This window comes from Ambystoma mexicanum, chromosome 1p, assembly GCF_040938575.1.
Source record: "Ambystoma mexicanum isolate Mex_15411 chromosome 1p, UKY_AmexF1_1, whole genome shotgun sequence".
Lineage (NCBI taxonomy): Eukaryota > Metazoa > Chordata > Amphibia > Caudata > Ambystomatidae > Ambystoma > Ambystoma mexicanum.
The window spans coordinates 1,270,043,691-1,270,062,254 of NC_090921.1; the positions used below are offsets into that span (position 1 = coordinate 1,270,043,691).

General features: G+C 46.1%; 1 protein-coding gene across 2 annotated transcripts in view; it reads left to right on the plus strand.

The window, feature by feature from the left end:
* The window catches only part of PRRG2 (proline rich and Gla domain 2), a 214,329-nt gene that overhangs the window by 125,410 nt on the left and 70,355 nt on the right, over nucleotides 1–18,564 (plus strand). For both annotated transcript variants that reach the window (XM_069605176.1, XM_069605177.1), the window contains one exon: nucleotides 15,976–16,024. In XM_069605176.1, the coding sequence (XP_069461277.1) occupies nucleotides 15,976–16,024 (49 nt within the window). The remainder of the gene's footprint in view (nucleotides 1–15,975; nucleotides 16,025–18,564) is intronic.

Consider the following 18,564-nt stretch of genomic DNA (forward strand, 5'->3'; position numbering starts at 1 on the left):
GCTTAATGAATGCCCTTATAATAATAATAATAATAATACTAATAAAAGTTCGAAGGACAATGCAACATCGCACTTCAGAACTATGGGCTCTTTTTATTTGGGTGTTTTTTTTTTTATTTATTTTTTTTTGTACACTCCTGATGAGACAAATGAGAGGCTGGGGAGGAGTGTTACGCTCACCTGATTCCCACGGGGGCGTCGATCTGGACTGGCCTGGTGCCACGTAGAGCCGAGATGACTGACTGGACAGACCCACTTAACTTCGTATGTCGGCTTGTATGAATATCTTTCTGCAAAGGAGAAAGGGGGATTAACCTCCCGTAATTTGAGCGTTAACCCACTTTCCACTCCCGTTGTCTGCCCACTGACCACTCCTGATGTTCCCTCTTAATCTCACCTGATGGTTTAGAAAGATGAGCTCTCCATCCTGCATCGAGCGCAGGGGCGCGTAGACGACCAGTTACTTCACTGGCGTGGAGGAATTGGTGAGTTCCAGTATTGACTCTAGAATCCAATAGTTTGTAAGAGTTCAAATGTCTGATCTTCACTCTTTCCGATTACTTGTAGGTTGCCGGTTTAACCACCACGAAGAGTCCAAATGGCAGTTGGTGAGAGTCAGGTAAGTCTATAGTGGTTTTCCCCTTGGGGGCCGGGGTACGTGATGATGCAGAGTTAACTGCGCCGACCCAAGATGAGGTGAGTACCCCCCTGCGGTAAATCAGGTAAGTCTTTGGGGGGTAGAGCTTGTATTGCCCTTTTGCATTCCTTGCTCACCTGGCTTTTCTTGTCCACTTAGATATCGGAAAGCGGTCTGTGCAGAGTTTGCGATGGAGTGAGGAAAAGCTGCACTGGATGGTGAGTTCAGCGCGGCGCTGCGAGGTGCGTGGCGGCGCGCGTGCGATGACTTCTTCAAGATAGACGGTGTGATGGACCAAGAATTCAGGTAAGGTTTCAAGTTTAAATCCCTTCTTCTTTCTTTTCATTTCCAGGTGGTCCAGGACTGAAGCGGGCGTGGCTGAAGACTGGAAGCTGCTGAAGGCACGGTGAGCATTACACTGCTGAATGCAGAATAACACGAAGCACGTGTGGCTGTCCGGGCGTGGTTTAAATAGCCTTGGAAGAAGTCCCAGCTAAGTACTCTTCCACAGCCCCCACCCAAGTAAAAAGTAGTCCCTTAGGTAAAATAGTCCCTCCTAAGCCCCATTTGGCTTGTGGGTTTGTGCAGCATGGTCTGCACCAGGTAAGTATGCAGCATGGTCTGCATTGGGTAGTTTTTCTGTAATGAGCCTGGCGCCCATGGCGCCAGGACTAACTTTATCCTTATGAACCTGGCGCCATAGGCGCCAGGACTGCACCCAAACAGCCCCTAACTGGGGTTTTTGGGCATGCTCCAAATGGCATGATGCCTGCTTCCGGGGTTGCTGGGCCTGGTCTGGCTTCCCGGAGGCAGGCATCATGACAAGGAGGGACAGCGGCAGTAGAGCCTAGTGCCTGTGGTATCTGTAGCTGCTGGGGCTACATCGCACCCAGCCCCTCCCCTGCAGAGGAGGCAGATGAGTTACTGTGTTGAGCTTCAAAATAGTTCTATAAATGGTTGTTGCCCTTCAAGCCTAGTTGGCTTTGAGACGGCAGATTCACGGGAAATGTATATTCATAATTGGCTCTGCACATCCATTTTAATGAGTTTATATTGTGCCAACAGCAGGCTGCGGCCTGTAGATCTTTCTGCAGTCCTCTGCCACAAATATTGTGGAATATGGCACCGAGCGTTTGTGAGCGGCTGCATGGTGTTAAAAAAAAGAATGACTCTTAAAATAAACGCATGCACTGTTGCACTCTTTAGTCTAATTCTGCATCAGTTTGCAGCCAACCATATTCTTTCTGGTAAGATTCTGCAATATTTAGTGCTCATTTTTGTTTAATAATTCCAAACAGTAACTCGCACTCCTACCCTACCCTGGGTGTGGGCTGATCGTCTATTTTGTATGGGGTCATTTAGCCTAACCTTAACTAGCATGCTAACTTTAAGGCTTATTCGAGCCTTAACTCGAACCAACAAGCTATTGCAAACTCTGAGCCTACCAACCAAATGTATTCGAACTCTCCCATTAGCCAGACCTATTGGCACATGGTGGCGAGCTTGTACTCTTGGGGTGGGGGCGTCTATAGGGAATTGTGTTCGAACGTGTGTAGATAGACGAGGAGAATGTTGAAGAGGCACATAACATTGCTGCCAATGTTTCTTCATGTCATGTTTTTTTCTATAAATAAATTACACCATCAAGTTCATGGATGAAGTTAATTTATCTCAAGTTTAATAGATAAACTAAGTTACTCAACCAGCAGTTCTGGTAGGATTTTAAGAGGCCTGAAATACATGCCCAAAACCGAAAAAATAAAAACAATCCATTGAGAGGCTGCCTGTAGTAGGATGGAGGGTGTCTTTAGGATTCCCTTCTGAAGATGCAGATTAGTCTGCAACTTGCTATCTCGGAATGAACCAACGAGGGTATGCCAAGGGATAACTGAGGGCCCCAGCAGAAGCATCTTTGAATGGAAGAAGAGGTTAGGTGGAGGGGTGTGCGGAGTTGCATACCATACTTTTTAATTTATTTATTTTTGTCCCTGTCTCCACAGTCCTCCATGCCGCCAAATTGTCGGCAACACCACGCTCCAGCCCTTCTCTGCACCAAAGCTTTATGGTGCTCATAAACTGACCCTACTCTCTCGCCTTGTGAATGGTGATGAGTGCCGTCGATCTAGGAAGAAACTCAAACAGATTACTCCTGCCCTGAGTCAACCTTCTGTGCCGCTTCAAACTATAGGATGTATACAGTGGGCAGACCAAATCAGTAGGCTAGCCGGCACAGGGAGAGGTGACTACACTACTACACTACTAGTGACAGCACTCGCCCAAATACTAAATAATGGTCCCCTGTGATATATAACCTCCCCACTCCCCCAACCCCGTGAATAAAATCTGGCACCCAGGTAAATCGCCCAGGTTTCCCATGCAGAAGGATTGCAAACAAGGCACCCCTGCCATGACCATGTGGAGGGAGAATAGCGGTGCCGTGGCATGCTGCAAAACAAAGGGCAGCATGAGACATGGAAATTAGAGATCAACGAGCAGTGACTGAAGCAGCAGTATAGTCAATGTTGCTAGTATGGTAGGCTGCTGCATGCAAGCCCAGGCTTCTTCACCAATGGGAATCTCAGTTTGAGGCATAGAGTTAGAAAAGAAGCACTGTACAGCAAAGTATTTTCCCCAAGTAATTTAATTTCTTTTTTCAAGCTAACACAATATACCGGCAGCCTCGGGTAGAGTGCAGTCAACTTTCTTGCTCCCTGCTCCTTTAACAATCCCTCACATGTGTAGTCACTCATGTGTGCGCTTCACACATTTACTAAGACCTGCTCACAGTAACGGCTGGGCAGAGTTGGGTTTTGCAGGGAAGCCAGAATGGGATGCTGTACAATGTCATTGAGTGACTGTAAGAAAGGCATGGTATCAAAGCAAGACAGACACAAGTGATCACAGTTCAAGGGTGTTTATTAAACTGTAAATTGGGTGAGATAAACGCCTAATCTAAACCTAAATGTAAGATGGGAGCATGCTACGAACATCATATAATAAGACCGTCCTAGTGGAGTCGAGTCAAATACAAAGGGCCTATACTAAGAAAACCTATTGCCAATCCTTGCAGCTATGCTACAAAATATTTTGGGATAATGTTCACAAGAAAGTAAAGCAGTGTTCACAAAATAAGTCAGGAAGTTATGGTGGTGGTCTCCCTTCACCATGTTTTTAGCACGGGACAAGACACAGCAAACTCCTGGCCTTCTCTGGCACAAGCGCACAGTTCCTTTTCTCTACATCAGGGCCTTCTGTGCCCAAGTCGCTTCTCATGCAAAGTCTCTTGCTTCAGATGGCCTGATATGCCAAAACAACAAAACAAATGTTCCAATAACCTTCATGTAAGGTGATTACCTTTCACCCTTGGATTCCCTCAACCGGGCTCTGATCCGCCTCTATGTGGTTAGCCGCCTTCAATCAGGCTCAGACCAACCATTCACTGTGGACATCCCTGTCGGGTTCATAATTGTCACAATGGTGTTCACTTAGCTTCTTCACACTTTTCTCTTGACGTCCCTCAGTCGGGTTCACTATCGCCTTTCTATCAAGTTCTTTATTTGTAATATTCAAAAGTCTCTATCTTTTTAAACAACCACCTTTTTTGTTCAATCCCCCTCATCTGGGCTCAGACCTTCCACAGCACTTTACAACTTTAAACAAAGGCTTCCGAAGGGCGATGTTATGATTCCGTATCCGATCCTCTTCGCCAATTTGATGAGGTCAAATGAGTAAATGATCCACACTATTGAGTGTAAATGAAGGCGCTTTTATTCAAGCCCACAACGGTAACTACCGACAGCCAGGGAAACAGTTCACAACTGAATTTACATGGAATCTAGAACTGGCACCTTGGTGATCAAGCTGATCTTACTTGGAATGATGCACATAGCAACATGTACTGGTAACTATGCACATGACTGGATAACTGTATATATGTGAAGCGCTCTCCAGCAGGCTATGCAAGCCTCTCTAACAGGCGATCACGTCTCGCTGGGTCACTTTGTTAGCCTATGGTATGGGCGTGTTTATTCACAATAACAAGTTTGTTCGGCGTTCCCCCTCTGCCGGGCCCAAACGCCCATTTCACAGTTAGTTCACTATTCTCTACAAAACATATGCAACGTGTCAAGGACTCTAGATTGTACAAGGGGTTTTGCTTGACCCGTGTATGACCACCTTGACACCTTACATCGGCCTTCCTTAAGGCCTCTTGGCTCTAGTTTCTTTACCCTTTTTTTCAACAGTCTTTGTTCAGGAGAGGGGTACCAGTCAGATACCTCAGACCAAACGCCCATGTGGCGCCGGACCATTCTACCTCTAGTACCAAGTTCGTTCCAAAACTTTTGTCTCTTAATCTTCTTAAGGTTGCCATTGCAACCTTGAGTCTAACAGTCTGGCGCACTATCCGATTCTTCCGACTCATCGGCTGTGCTGAAATCGTTGACTTTTCACTTGCCGCTGGGGTCAAGGAGGATACCACAATGGCAACCGCGTCTCCCCGCCCTGGCTCAGTGATGGAGGATTCCATATACTGTTGACATCCGTCACACCATTCGCCAGCTGCGATTCCCAGTCTTATGTTTCCTTTGGCAGAGGCTTTGCGGGTCTGGGTTGAAAAGGGCATGGGCAACTCCCTCCTTGACATCCTTTCTGGTCTTGCCACCTTTCTACCCTGAACTGCTGTCCTAGAATAGCGACTTCCTCACGTGTTTGGTACTTGGTCAGATTGTGCTCTTGTGCTCCGCCTATTATCCCAGTGGGGAAGGACAAGGCTAGTCAGGTGCGTAGCTGTTGGAAATTGCCTGACCCTTGTGTTGGGACATGTCAGGTAAACCGCTCTGATATTCGTCCGTTGTCGCTCATGGGGGTGAGAAAGTGTTTGTGTTGGAAAGGGGGCGGGGGGCGGGAAAAGTTCCTGAGTATCCTACTCGACAGGATGGGGAAAAGGTGTCATAAGGAAGGGGATACTGCCTCTCACCTTTCGGTGTCCCACTTCCACTCCCCTAAGACCCCCCATCCAGGTGATCATTCCGCACTGGTCCACCCCCAGGAACTGGATCCAATAGCGATGGTCGTGTCCTTGCCACTTGGGTGACAGATCCCGGGGGACTAGTAAGTGAGACACCTTCAGGTTTCTCACAGTGACCCTCCAATATTTTATCAGTTTGTACTTCATTCAGTGATTGGGGAAGCAGCTTGTGCACAAAGGGTCTCGGGAGGCCTCTATCCACCGCCAACCAATCATTCGCACTGAGAGTCTGCCCTTTCACTGATGGAGAGCCTGACTAACTCACTTTTCATTAATCAATCACTCTCCATGCCATACATTTCTTCTTGTATACCGTCAAGGAGATGTGAACCTTGCAAGCCTTTGAACCTGTTCATGCACACGATTTCTGTACATACATGCAAAAGGATTCCAAGCGGCAAACCTAGCTGTCAAGCAATGGAGCTCTCTACAAGCGTGGCACGGGGGAAGCAATGGGGGGAGGGGAGGAACTAATGGGAGTGTGAAAGGGGTGGTTCGACGAATCGGCACTCTTCGACTTTCAAGGTGTTTCTTGAAGAGCAGTGTTCAGTTCCCTCCTAAATGCCAGGAGAAGGGGGCCTATTTGATGTGCAAGAATGTTGTTGGCCTTGCAGCGTAGCAATTTAGCTACTGTAGTCTGCTGCCTTTCGTGGTTTCCAGAGTTACGATGTTCTGTCATGTGTGGTTCTGCTCTCCAGTGGTGGTCAGTGTATTGCATAGGTAGGATGGTGCATTCGTTATTGCTGGTGGTTTTGATGCTAATGGAGCTCCTGATGGCTAACTTACATGGTTCCTTGAGTGTGCAAAGTACTGCGATCGATTTGCTTTTGTGGCACGGCAGAGATGTGGTGGAATGGGTCAGGGGGATGCTAGGATAGCTGTTCTCTGATCCTTCTAGGTCTAGGGCTTGGACAGTTGTTGCAAGGTTTAAGTCCAGAATGAAGGGTTTGATTGCTGGTGTGCTGCATCCAAGTTATCTGGGGTTTCTTGGCATTATGTTCTTTGGATGAGTCACTGATGTTGAATCTGAGGGATTTAGCACAGGGGGAGAGTTGGGGTCTGAATCATTAGTTTCGTATCAGACAGCAAGCGTTTGGATTGAGCATGCTTGGTACAGCGCCCATGGAAGATGAGCTCTCTCATATCTACACATAGTGAGTACCTAGCAGGCATTGTAATTGGGATTCGATGAACAGGAGCTAAAACCAGATCCTGGGTGTCGGGATAACCCGATAGGCAGGGACTACCTCTGGGGACCCAGGAGTGAGTACCCAGTGCTCTGCAAATGTAACTTCCACATGGGATAAACATATTTTAACTTTTTGCGCATAAGGTATGATGTATTATGTTTAAATGTGTAGTACATGTGTCCTAATTTGTCTTAACATTCTCAAATACTCGAAGTTAATATCACATGAACATCTTTGTAAGGCACCAGTTTGCCTGAGGAGTCAAACGTAGCTCCTGATAGCTGTTGGTTTCATGCTAACCAGACACTGAGATTTGAAGCCGGAGCTAAATGGCTCCCAGCAATTTCAAACCCCTGCCTGAAGAAAAGAAATTCCCATTTGCATAATTCTGTTGGCAATATTGTTGTTAATGCTGACAAACTGTTCCACTTTTTTCACTTAAAACGTTACCCCAACTTCTTTCCAGTACTCGTCTGGCCTGTAGCATTGGATCCTCCAGTCAGTGCCCAACAGGACTTCAGTATTGGTTATGGAAGACGCTGCTCGGGTGGCCCCTTCACATTTCTTCTTGGCGGCTCCAAGCTCCTTGGGCACCCTGCCTTATTGGAGGTTGCAGCGTTGTGCAGACTTCTATGTTCCTCCGTCCATTCCCTGAATTTGTCACAGATGGGGATAGCGAGTGATTGGGTGTTGTAGTTCCAGCAAGTGATTTGCTTCTAAACGCTTGATTTAAACAATCATTTGCTGCTGGACATCCCAAACAGGTTGAAATGATCTTGCAGTTAACCAAACAGTGAATTTCATTACTCCACAAACTGCTGATCTCGGTGTGCTTGTAGGCAATATCTTACGTGGGCATTTGTTTGAAGTGTTGTTGCCCCATTGAGGACATGACATGTGTGAAATTTGGAGAGACAGTCTCTGCACCCATCTGCGTACAACTCTCATACCTTTAATTCCCTTCTCTTCCTCTCAACATTTGAGTGCTATCTAAAAAGACCAGTCACCTTTGCACTACAGGTCATATGTGGGCTTACTACTAATTGGGTTGTGGGCCTGCCCAACGTTTTTAGGCTTTCTATGAAGGGTTTAGTCATGCATTGAATTTTAATGGAGATACTTTGAGATGTTTATTGACTTGGGTCTATCTGTAAAAACGGTGTTCCTGTTGAGCTTCTCTTGGGAAACTGGTAGCCCTATTCCTGCTTTTTCTATTTGTAACGAAGACTAACCAGGGAAATTAAATGTGGAATTTTTTTTTAAAGTTTTGTTTAATTGATTTATGCAGAAATGTGATGAAATATTCTATAAAGCCTTTTCAATTGAAGTCAACTTTTGGCACAAGTGGATTCAAGTAATGTTTGTCATGCCACACCTGCTTGTGTAGGATACATAGACCTTTCAGAAGATACAATCCCGATACCTCAAAATAGCAAGATGTTGCAATTCCTTCAGGACCTGTTGAGACAGAAAAATATGAGTGCCTGTAAAACGGGGCTCTTTAAGAAGAAACCCTATTGTCTGGTATGCTAGGAGAAGCACTATGACAATGAGGGCCATTTAGTAGGTAAAGGGGCATTTGGAGTGAATTTCTGGTGACACGCAAAGTACACTTTGTTTAAGGATGCTAAGATCTTAAACCCAGGAAGTGAAGGGGGGAGGCTGTAAGGGGTGTGTATGGCTCAGGTGGGTGTTGCTTTTGTGCAGCAGCTCAGCTTTCACTGTTTTGACCAATGGCCTTATTGGTACATGAACACAGTTTGATTTGGAGGCTTCGATCAGAAAAACTGCCAAGACTGACCCATTGAATCCTAGGGACTAGTCCATCGCCCCGTTGGGGGTAGATGGGAGCTCATAAAACGAGGACATGATAGCTGCTGCTTCTGGGGCTGCAAGGTCTCCTGGTTCTGCTTTAGCAGACTTGTTTGAGATTGCCAGAGATATATTTATTTGTATCGCGCTGCAGCACGCAGGCATCAGGGCGCACACAAACACAACGGACAGCAGATAAGAACAGCACAATGTCAGACAGGAGCAGGTCATAGTCATCTAGGCGAAGAGGAACGTTTTCGGTGCTTTCTTAAACGTGCTCAAATTTGAGTCTGATAGCAAGGATAAAGGGAGTCCATTCCAAACTTTAGAAGAACAGTTAGCAAATGCTCTGCCAAACTCCTTTTGATTTCTTGAAAGGTGGGCGAGCAACAACATTGGTGTTTGTTGATCTTAACGATGGTAGTGACTTATACCATGAAAAAGTAGACTTTAGGTAACTGGGAGATTTCCCATACCGACACTTATGAAGTAGGGACACTGCTTTTCAATTTACATCTGGCCGTGACCGGTAGCCAGTGTAATTCCTGCAGATGGATTGAGATATGGCAACTCTTGGGATCTTTGTGGTGATCCGGACTGTGTCATGGTAAATGGTTTGGAGGCGTTGGGTGCTTTTTTTTTAAAATCAGCCCCTACTAGGAGTGCATTACAATAGTCTAATCTTGATGGAATAGTTGTCCGGGCGATAGTAGGGGCGTTGTCCTCACTAAGGTACGGACAAATGTTCTTAAGTAGCTTTAGATGGTACGTGCAGTTTTTGGCAACTAGGTTCACTTGAGATTCTGCACTCGATGTACAATTGGTTTGTACCCCTAGAGTTTTCATTTCCCCCTTTACTTAGATGTTACAGTCCTGGATGGAAACGGACTGCTAATGATTAGTAAATTTAGCCTTAGCTTGGTGGGAGCCAAAGGTGAGGAGTTCAGTCTTGTCCTTATTGTGGCACATTCAATTGTTCACCATCCAGGTGTCTACTTGATTATACATATTTTGGAGGAGTGAGCTGGCGAAGGTGTACTCCCCTGAAATCTGTAGGACCAGTTGGATGTGATCTGCGTAGTTGGTCTGAAAGACTCTCGATTCTTCTACAAGGCTACATAGAGATAAGATGTAGAGATTAAACCAGATCGGGGACATACATGCTTCTTGTGGCACCCCTCAGGTGGAAAAATGGGATAGGTGGAGGCGTTACCCCAGCAGACTTTCGCCGGTCTTCCAGTCAGGAAGGAGTGTATCCATTTGCAAGCTAATACTTCAAAAAAACAAGGTAGCTGGCACTCCTCTCCAGAAAGAACATAGCATGATAACCTGTTTTCACTGAGGCCCAACAAGGCTGAAACGCGTGTATGAGGTTGCTATTGGTACTCTTGTTCAGAGAGGAATTGCCATAGCATTTCGGTGCTGGACTGCCCATGTGGGCGGGACAAAGACTGATATGCAAATGGATATTTCCCATCTGTGAAAGGTACAGTGAGCAAAAAGCGTGTGCTGCAAACTCATTTCAGAACATGTCATCATGCTCTGTTCTTTCTGGAGAGGAGCGCCTGCTACCTTTTTTTGAAACATTTGCAAGCTAAATCAGAGAAATCGCTGGTGTCCTTTGAGATGTGAAGGAGTCGTTGTTGGTCAAGTAAATCGAACGCAGCTGATAAGTCCAATAAACCAGGAGGCCGGACTAACTCCTGTCCATAATGCTTAGCATCTGGCTCTGAAGATCTGAGGGCTGCCTCTGTGCTATAGGTGAGGCGAAAACCAGAATGCCTTGACTGCAGGATATTCATGGATTCAATGTAGGTTTGAATCTGACAAGTTGCTACTTTGTCCAGGATTTTCAAGAAGAAATTGCAGTTTGTAATAGGTTTTAGATTGGGATCCAATGCTAGCTTTTTCAGAAGGGGAGCCGCTATGACATTTTTGATGCCATTGGGGACTGCATTAGTCCAAAAACAGGCATTGATAAATCGTACCGAGAAAGGGGAGACAGTATCCCCGTTATCCAGAATCATTTTTGGGGGGAGTTATTATCTGGGCTGGTTGTTGGGCGCATAGTACCTAGAATAGGCAGCAGGACCAAGTTGGATACCTTTTGTAAAGCAAAAGGAGCCACCCTTGTGTGAGCGTACTGGAGGTAGGGGGGCTGCAGGGGTACTGGGGAGAGGGGGGTGTGCTCGGTGAGTTGGAATGTGCGGCAATCTATAATTGGATTTTGTCCCTTGTTTTGAGTATTTTTCCTTGGAAGGCGTTCTGTATTTTAGTGCGGTCTGAATTTGTAGGTATGAATGCTGTCAAGAAGCTTTAGTATCTCAAACGGCTTTCTGGGTTCATTTGCTTTTACAATTGTTTGTAGAAGTTCTTTTTTTTGTTTCTATGATTACGTCCTTATAGGTTTTTTCAATTGTCTTCTATGCATTTTCCTTGTCAGATGAGGGGCAACACCTCTGCCCTTCTCTTATCGGTCTTTAAGGATCTGAGCTCGGGTGAAACCCATGTTTGATGGTGGGATTTCCCCAGACTGTTCTTTGCTTAAGGGGAGCGAGCTTATCGAAGAGCACAGTGGGGTTTATGTTGAGTGCCTTGATTAATGCATCAGGGGAGTCCAACGCCGAAGACTATGGTGTTTGTGATGCATTCTTTAAGATCGGAGTTGGAGACTTTTTGAGTTCCGATTGATGGTTTTGGGGGGGGGGGGGTTGATGGCTTGGGGGGGATGTGTGGGAGAGGGGCATATGTTGAAATTGATCAGATACAAGGGGCAGTATTGGAGACCTTGACTTCAAGGATTTTTGAGACAATCCAGTCTAGGATGTTCCCTTTGACGTTGATGGGGGTCATAGTTCAAAACATGAAGGTTAATGTTATTTCGATTGGACTTTAGTAAGGTGGCTTCTTTATCAGATGGATTGCCTCGCCAATGGTTGATCTCAGAGGAATAAGGTAACACTGTTAGTCCCTTTTGAGGTCTGCTTAATATATGCAGGATTTCCTAATTAAAGGATTACATGGTGGTTGGAGGGGGGTAGATTAGGACCAAATGTATGCAACAGCAGCAGGTTGGGGTGAGTTTGAGATGCAGAATTTCGCATCCAGTGCAATGGCTGGGTGAGTTAAAGTGGGAGAGATGATTTTTGGCGACAATTTCCACTGCCTCTCCCCGATACACCCGCCCTCCCCCACCCCCCCCAGAGTCCCCCTCCACTTGTTGCCTCTCTACACTGTTTTTATCGTGAGATGGTGGTACAGCTGTGATGAATGTTAACTGACATGAAGGGGATTTATTGAAAAGTGGAAGTCTTTGCGTTGGCTCTTTTACTGCGGCACTTCGCGCCATGTTAAAGCACAGATACTATTGCGCCGGATGGCTGCTTGTGTCAGTGATGCTTCTCATTGGTCATTGAAGGGGAGGGGATCCCGCCTTCACCCTGTTTTCCCTGCCCCTCTCCCTCCCCATCTTCTTTATATCTCCCTTTTTCCAAATGGCACCTGCCTCTTCATCCATAAAGGGAGAGCACCCTTCTTCTTTCGCCCCCTCACTTGCAAAACCATTACCCCCCTCTTCCCCAATCCCATAATGCCCATATCCACTGCATTCACAAACTCCTTGTCTATTGACTGTTGCAGTCCTGCTTGATGGCACATCTAAGACGACTTCCTTCTGGTATCCATTCCTAAGCAACCTACGTTTCTGTCCTTGGTGCCTGTCATTCATTCTGCCCATGTTGCCAGTATCCTCTCACCGCTGAGTAGACCAATGCAAATGTCACTCTGAGCATTCTTTTGTTGCGCTAGTAGGAGCTGCAGATTGACTCCTCACTCTCTGGGTGATCTAGGATGTCTTTTCATTGGCAACTACTCTGTTGTGATCCCTTTAGTAATTGTGCCAGTCCTTTTGTGCGAGTTTGTCAAAAGTCCCCCACTGCCACTCCCCACCCCGAGGTGACTGTTAAGCTTGGCACGAAGACCATTCTGCCAGGAACTAGTACCTGTTAAAGATGGCGTCTCTAGGGCGCAGAGTACCTGAACTTCCGGTAGTTGATCGTGGTGAGGTCGCCAGGCTGTCCGACAGATGACTGCAGAAGGTGTAACGCAAGAAACCGGTGCAGCCCTCTCCCTGGTGTCAACAGGGCTAGGGGTGGACCAGCTCCCAACGCCACAAGTGTGCACCTCCCTGATTCTCGTGGCGCCGGGGCAGTCTAGAGGGCCGGTGCTTGCGGACTGTATGCTGGAACCTACTTCTGAGAGGACCCCAAAAGTAGGCTGAAGATTTAAGGCTAATGTCCACAAAAGAAGTTGCAAGGTTCCAGGAAACGGCTGGGGACCAATAGTTGAGCTGAGTAGATAGTCCAAGGCAGTGACTGCAAGGCACAAGGAAGGCAGCAGGCAAGTTGGCTGGTCTGAGGAGAGTAGTCCAAGGCTGTAGCTGCAAGGCTCAGGGTAGGCAGCAGGCAAGTTGGCTGATCAGGAGTGAATAGTCCATAGCAGGGTATGGCTAGGCTACAGGAAAGGCTGCAGCAGGCAAGGCTGTAGAGAAGCAAGGCTGAGAGGGAAGGAGAAGAGCTAGGCAGCCTGAGGGAACCAAGGGAAGGGAGGACCAAAACCAAGGAAACAGAAGGGAACAGGAGGAACAGGAATCCAACAAGGAAAATGGACGCAGCGGGAGGCTGCAGGAGCGAAAAACACGATCCGGAAACAAACCGCGTTGAGACGCGTTGAGTCTCAAGATTCCATCCCTTAAATAGGGCTGGCAGCACCCGGGAGGCTTGGAACGCAAGCCGTGCTGTCCCCGAGTTCTGCCGTGCCCAGAATGAGGCTTGGGAAGCAAGCTTGGGGCTCCCCAAGCGTCTCGTGGACTGCGCATGCGCGAAGAACAAAACGCGGCCTTCCGCGCATGCGTGAATCCCGAGACACAGAAACCCCGGAAGCGCCGAGTGCCGCAGAAGCCTGCGGTCCCCCCAGCCGGTATCGGGGATAGCAGCGCCAGGATGGGGCGCGCCAGGACCCTTAGGTGCGCCCCCTACCACAGGTAAGTGAAGAGGAGGACCCCCTACGACAGGTAAGTGATGTGGTAACAGTACCATCAAATCAGTATTTGTGTGGAGCAGAACAAACTAGTAAGTATCACTGAGCGGAGTGTGTTATGGCTTTGTTGAACCAAGTGTGTACCCTAAGCCATTTTCCCACTGTGACTGTGCCAGTCTCTCAATCCTAACTCGCAGTGCTCCCTACCCTCATAGTCAGACCGTGAGGGGTTGGCAAAGGTGTAAAGTTAAAAGATCCACATATCCCAGTGCGTGTCATTTGGACCACATACTTTGTTTCCTGTGAATGGGCGTCCATACACCCCAAGATGTAGTCTGGACTCCTTTAAACCTCCAGCCCCTCCCCCCCTCCCTGAAGACCTTGTCAGATTCCGGAGAACCGCATCTTTGCAATTCGCTCTGCAGGGACAAACCATATCCACATCAATGGGGCTATATTGCTTGTTTGTGAAAAAGAAGCAAGGTACCGCAGAAATCTGAGCGCTAGAGAGACAGATCCCTGCAACCCCCATATTCAATAATCCTGCGTAACAACCATGCAACTAAGAAATCAAAAAGGAGCACTATACATCCCCCTACATTAAGCAGCCAGGCTTGAGGCCACAGCAATAATACTGCCCTAAAATACCATGGTGAAACACAACTCGAAAGTCACAAGGGTAAGAAATGAAAACTGGTGCAAGGAATCCCAAAGTCCACAGAATCGGACTCTTCCCATAAACAGCCCAGTAAATCAGGGAGGGATAAAAATGTGGTCCCAGACACACAGTGCATAGTGAAAATGCAAATTGGCAACCAGGCTTGAGACTTCCTTTCCTATTGCCGCCTAAATATCCTAAAGCTAAACGAGATGGCAAGCCTGAACCCATGACGGCACCAACAATCCGGCAGATGTTGGCCGGTGAAGCATTATAAAAGCGGTTCTGTTTCCTCCTTCAGGGAGAAGGGACGTGTGGCAGAGGAGCTGGATAATGAGGAGTGGGCCATTTTATTTTTTAGCCGAGTGGCCAGAGCCAGCTCCATGGCCTGGGAGAGCAAAGGAGAGCAGCCATATCCTCTGGCCCTGAAGAAGGTGAAAGGACAAGGGAACCAGAGGGAACTGGGACCGAGTAACCCAGACAGAGGGTGAGGATGTCTGCAACTTTGAATGTGTGCAGGGTGATCTGTACCTGAGACACTGGAAAAGTGAGGAGGGGCTGCATGTCCCTGGATGCAGAATTGGCAGGGCATTTATCCCTGGTGGATGTAAGGAGACACTGGCCCTCATTACAACTCAGGCGGTAAGGGGTTTACGGCGCCGTAAACAGCGCCGACCCTTACCGCCTGAGTACGAGGTCCCTTAGCGCCATGGCGGATTTAACACCTGCTTTTAGCAGGTGTTAAAATCCATGGCGCTAAGGGACCATGGAGTTAATTACGCCACCGTAATTTACGGTGGCGTAATTAACGCCTTCCCCACTCCCATTATGCCCTATGGGGAAAAAATGGGAATGGGGAAGGGTAAGTGGGGATTGGGGACTTACCACCCCGCCAAGGTCGGAATGGGGCGGTAAGTCCGCCAACCACCATGGCGTAAACGTAGTTTACGCCATGGTGGTAAAGTCACGGCCCAGGCGGTAACTTACCGCCTGGGTCGTAATGAGGCCCACTATAATCAAGATAAGGGCTGTATCCCTAAAACTGTAACTTGGGCCACAACGCAAGCTGGGTGCTATATACCTGGGACTATGTAACAGATTAGAAATCCCAAAGGAAATCATTATACCCATTAGCCAGGAGAACCTTGTTGCACTTTACTATAACCCATCATAAAGCCTTTTTAGATTCTTGAAGGGAATGACATCCCTTCTAGTTTCCAAGGGCTTTCTCTACAACTAATAGTGGTGTGTAACATTGCAAGGATGGGGCGTGGGATGTGGGTTTAACATGTTTTGTTGGATCCACCACACATAAAGTTGTTTTTGGACACTCCTAATCTGACTCAAAGCCCTGTAATGTAAAATGCATACATGGTTTCCCTCCTTACCACAAATATTAACCACACTTCATTTGCAAGATCCGCATTTTCATGATTTGTGTTGTGCTCTTGTACTTTTTCTATGTTTATATTGTCCTCTCATTTGAAAGTTACTTTAAACATTTTTTAGTAGTGATTTGAACTTGTGATCATGTATCACTAGTGACATTGGGAAAGAAATTGGTGTTGATTGTGAATTAATATATTCCGTTTTCTCTTTTCTACACTTGCAGAAACAATTTTGGGCTAAATATCCTCACAATGGGAAAGGTGGTGATACAAGTGAGTAACTGGTTGGGTCAGTGGATCCAATGTTTCAGATTCTTGTTGCTGTGAGACCAGTCTAAATGTAAACCTTGCAGTCTTGGTTTCGGTACAAATGAAAGCCGGGTATGAAGGAAAAGATTGCCATAAAGGAGGGTTCAGGTCTGAGGAAAGGTACATGGATCATCTGATCCGGCTGGGAGAAGATAAGTATCATATGATCAATGTTCCCTCTAATTATTGTTCCCCAAGTGTAGAACTAGTTGCCTTTCGTGCACACTTTATTTTCCATGTGTGCAACTGACTAACGAGGTAAGCCACTTTGTGAGCATTTGTAGTTAGTGAGTTACCATCTCTGAAGAGAGTTTGGAAAGGAAATACCCCTTCCCAACCACTGCAATTCTTTACAAATCTGTGTAAACGGTGCATCTTACAAATCTTTTTTTCAAACACATAGGCTAAAATAAAAAATATATAGTTTATATGTGATAATAAAGAGAACCTATCAACCAGTTCAAGATCTCTACATCTGCCACGGTAGCTAGCAAAAGTGCTCCTGTGTAGAGAAAGTGTTTTATGCCACTTGAAAAACACTCGTGTATGACAAAAAACAAATATCGCTCGTCATAAGTGATGTAGCTGTCAAGAAATCGGACAGGATGCAATATTGGCAGATGGAATAATGGCAACTAAAAGGAATGTGTCAGAAAACATGCGAATAGGAATTCATGTGCCACTTTAATGAGGTGATACAAGGGCCAGGAGAATATGCCTCTCATAGTTTGTGTAAGCATAATTGCATCAGAATAACTGCATCACATAATATGATGATCACAATTCCCTGGCTTCTGCTTACTATCCACATTAAGTTGTCATGTGAGTTGTGATATTTACCTTACAGCTAAGGGACATATGGTATGCATTTGTACTCCCTAAAAACAGAAAAATGTGCCCAACAATAACGGGAAACAATTACGAGCCAACCCCTGGCTTCTGCCCACAAAGCTCCACTGATTTTGTTTTCAAATCAGTGACCAGCAGAGCAGTGGCATTTGAAGGAACTCTAATATTTCTCCCCAATCTCAAGATGAATTTTAATGGGAAAGAACATTTTTAATAAGCCTAAAGTATCCCTTTTGGCAAAGCTAATTACTTGTTTACTCCCTGAAAAATCATTTCAATACAAGTAGGAAGCAAATTCTTATCAGAGCCTTGCTTGTTACCCCTGACATAGGAAGTAAAATTACAGGACGCATTTCACCGCCAATAGTTTTGCCCACCATGCCTCAACACAGCCTAGGCGAAATTTAACAAGAGCCTTATTGAGGTTTCTTATGGCGCACTGTTGAAGAAAATCACATATGCATGGCTTTTAGGTTAATAGCATCAATGCTCAGAGGTACAACAGATTGAGTGCCTTTTTCTGTAACTAGGGACCCTCTGTAATGTATTATCAGTTAACAAGTTGCAGGGGGATGGTAGAATCAATAAACACAGAACACATGTTTATATTGAAATGTCCTCAGCATCTGAGCATAGAAAGAAATAAAGTGCAGTTCTATAGACTGTTACTAGAGTTTCCTATTTTAACACAGCACATTTCCTTCACTGTACTGCTGAAAAAACGGACTGTTTTTGAAAGTTACTGACTTGCTCATCACCCACAAGGAGTGTTCTCCTTTGCTCTTCCACTCATGCCCCCTGTGCCAGCGTCCAATACTAGTTGATGGGGCACTATAAAAGGTTAAGGATTGCAGCAGTGAAACTCACTGGGATATTTGCAGACCCATAATACATCGCAATTAAAACATATGTAGTGCCGCTCCATGATATGATATGCATTTTAAGAAAGTGTCATGAATCTGCATTTACACTATTATTTCGCATTGCATACAAGATTGTTTGCAACTTATCCCCCCCCCCTTATATTGTTGGGTAGGATTATACAACTCATAAGTGAAACCGTTTTTGTGTAGCAGCGAGTTAGAATATAATTTGTTGAGGTCTATGCCCAATGCAACTCTGTACACTTGGAAAGTATGCAGATTGAGTGATAAGCATTCTACTGTCTTAATGTCTGTTGCCCTAATACTGCAGATGAGTAATACTGGGGTTAGCCCATACCATTATCCCTTGCAGGCCAAGTACATGATATTGCAATGGTACTCTCCACTTAAAGGGTAATGTTAGCAATGCTAAGGTAGGAGATGCTGAGCAATGACATTTGTCTACTCAAAATCCATAGAGGGCAAATAATGCATTTACTTGCAAGGGGCTGCTTCAAAGTTCTCGCGTCACACATGTTCTAAGAATAGAAAGCCTGGGATGAGGTTACACATCCAAGGTGCCTGCTTACTTACAGTCAGTGTCCGATATTTGAGATGATAGTTGGTTTACATAATGTGGGTGACACTTAAATTATTATTGTAATTAGGGTATTTGAGCATGGCCCTAGCTCCAGGAAGCAACTGAGCGCTTTACAATCAGTGAGGGAAGCAGAGAAAAAGGCAGTGGGAGCTAACTGGTGTGCAATTTGCAGCAAGGGGTCTACAAGCAAC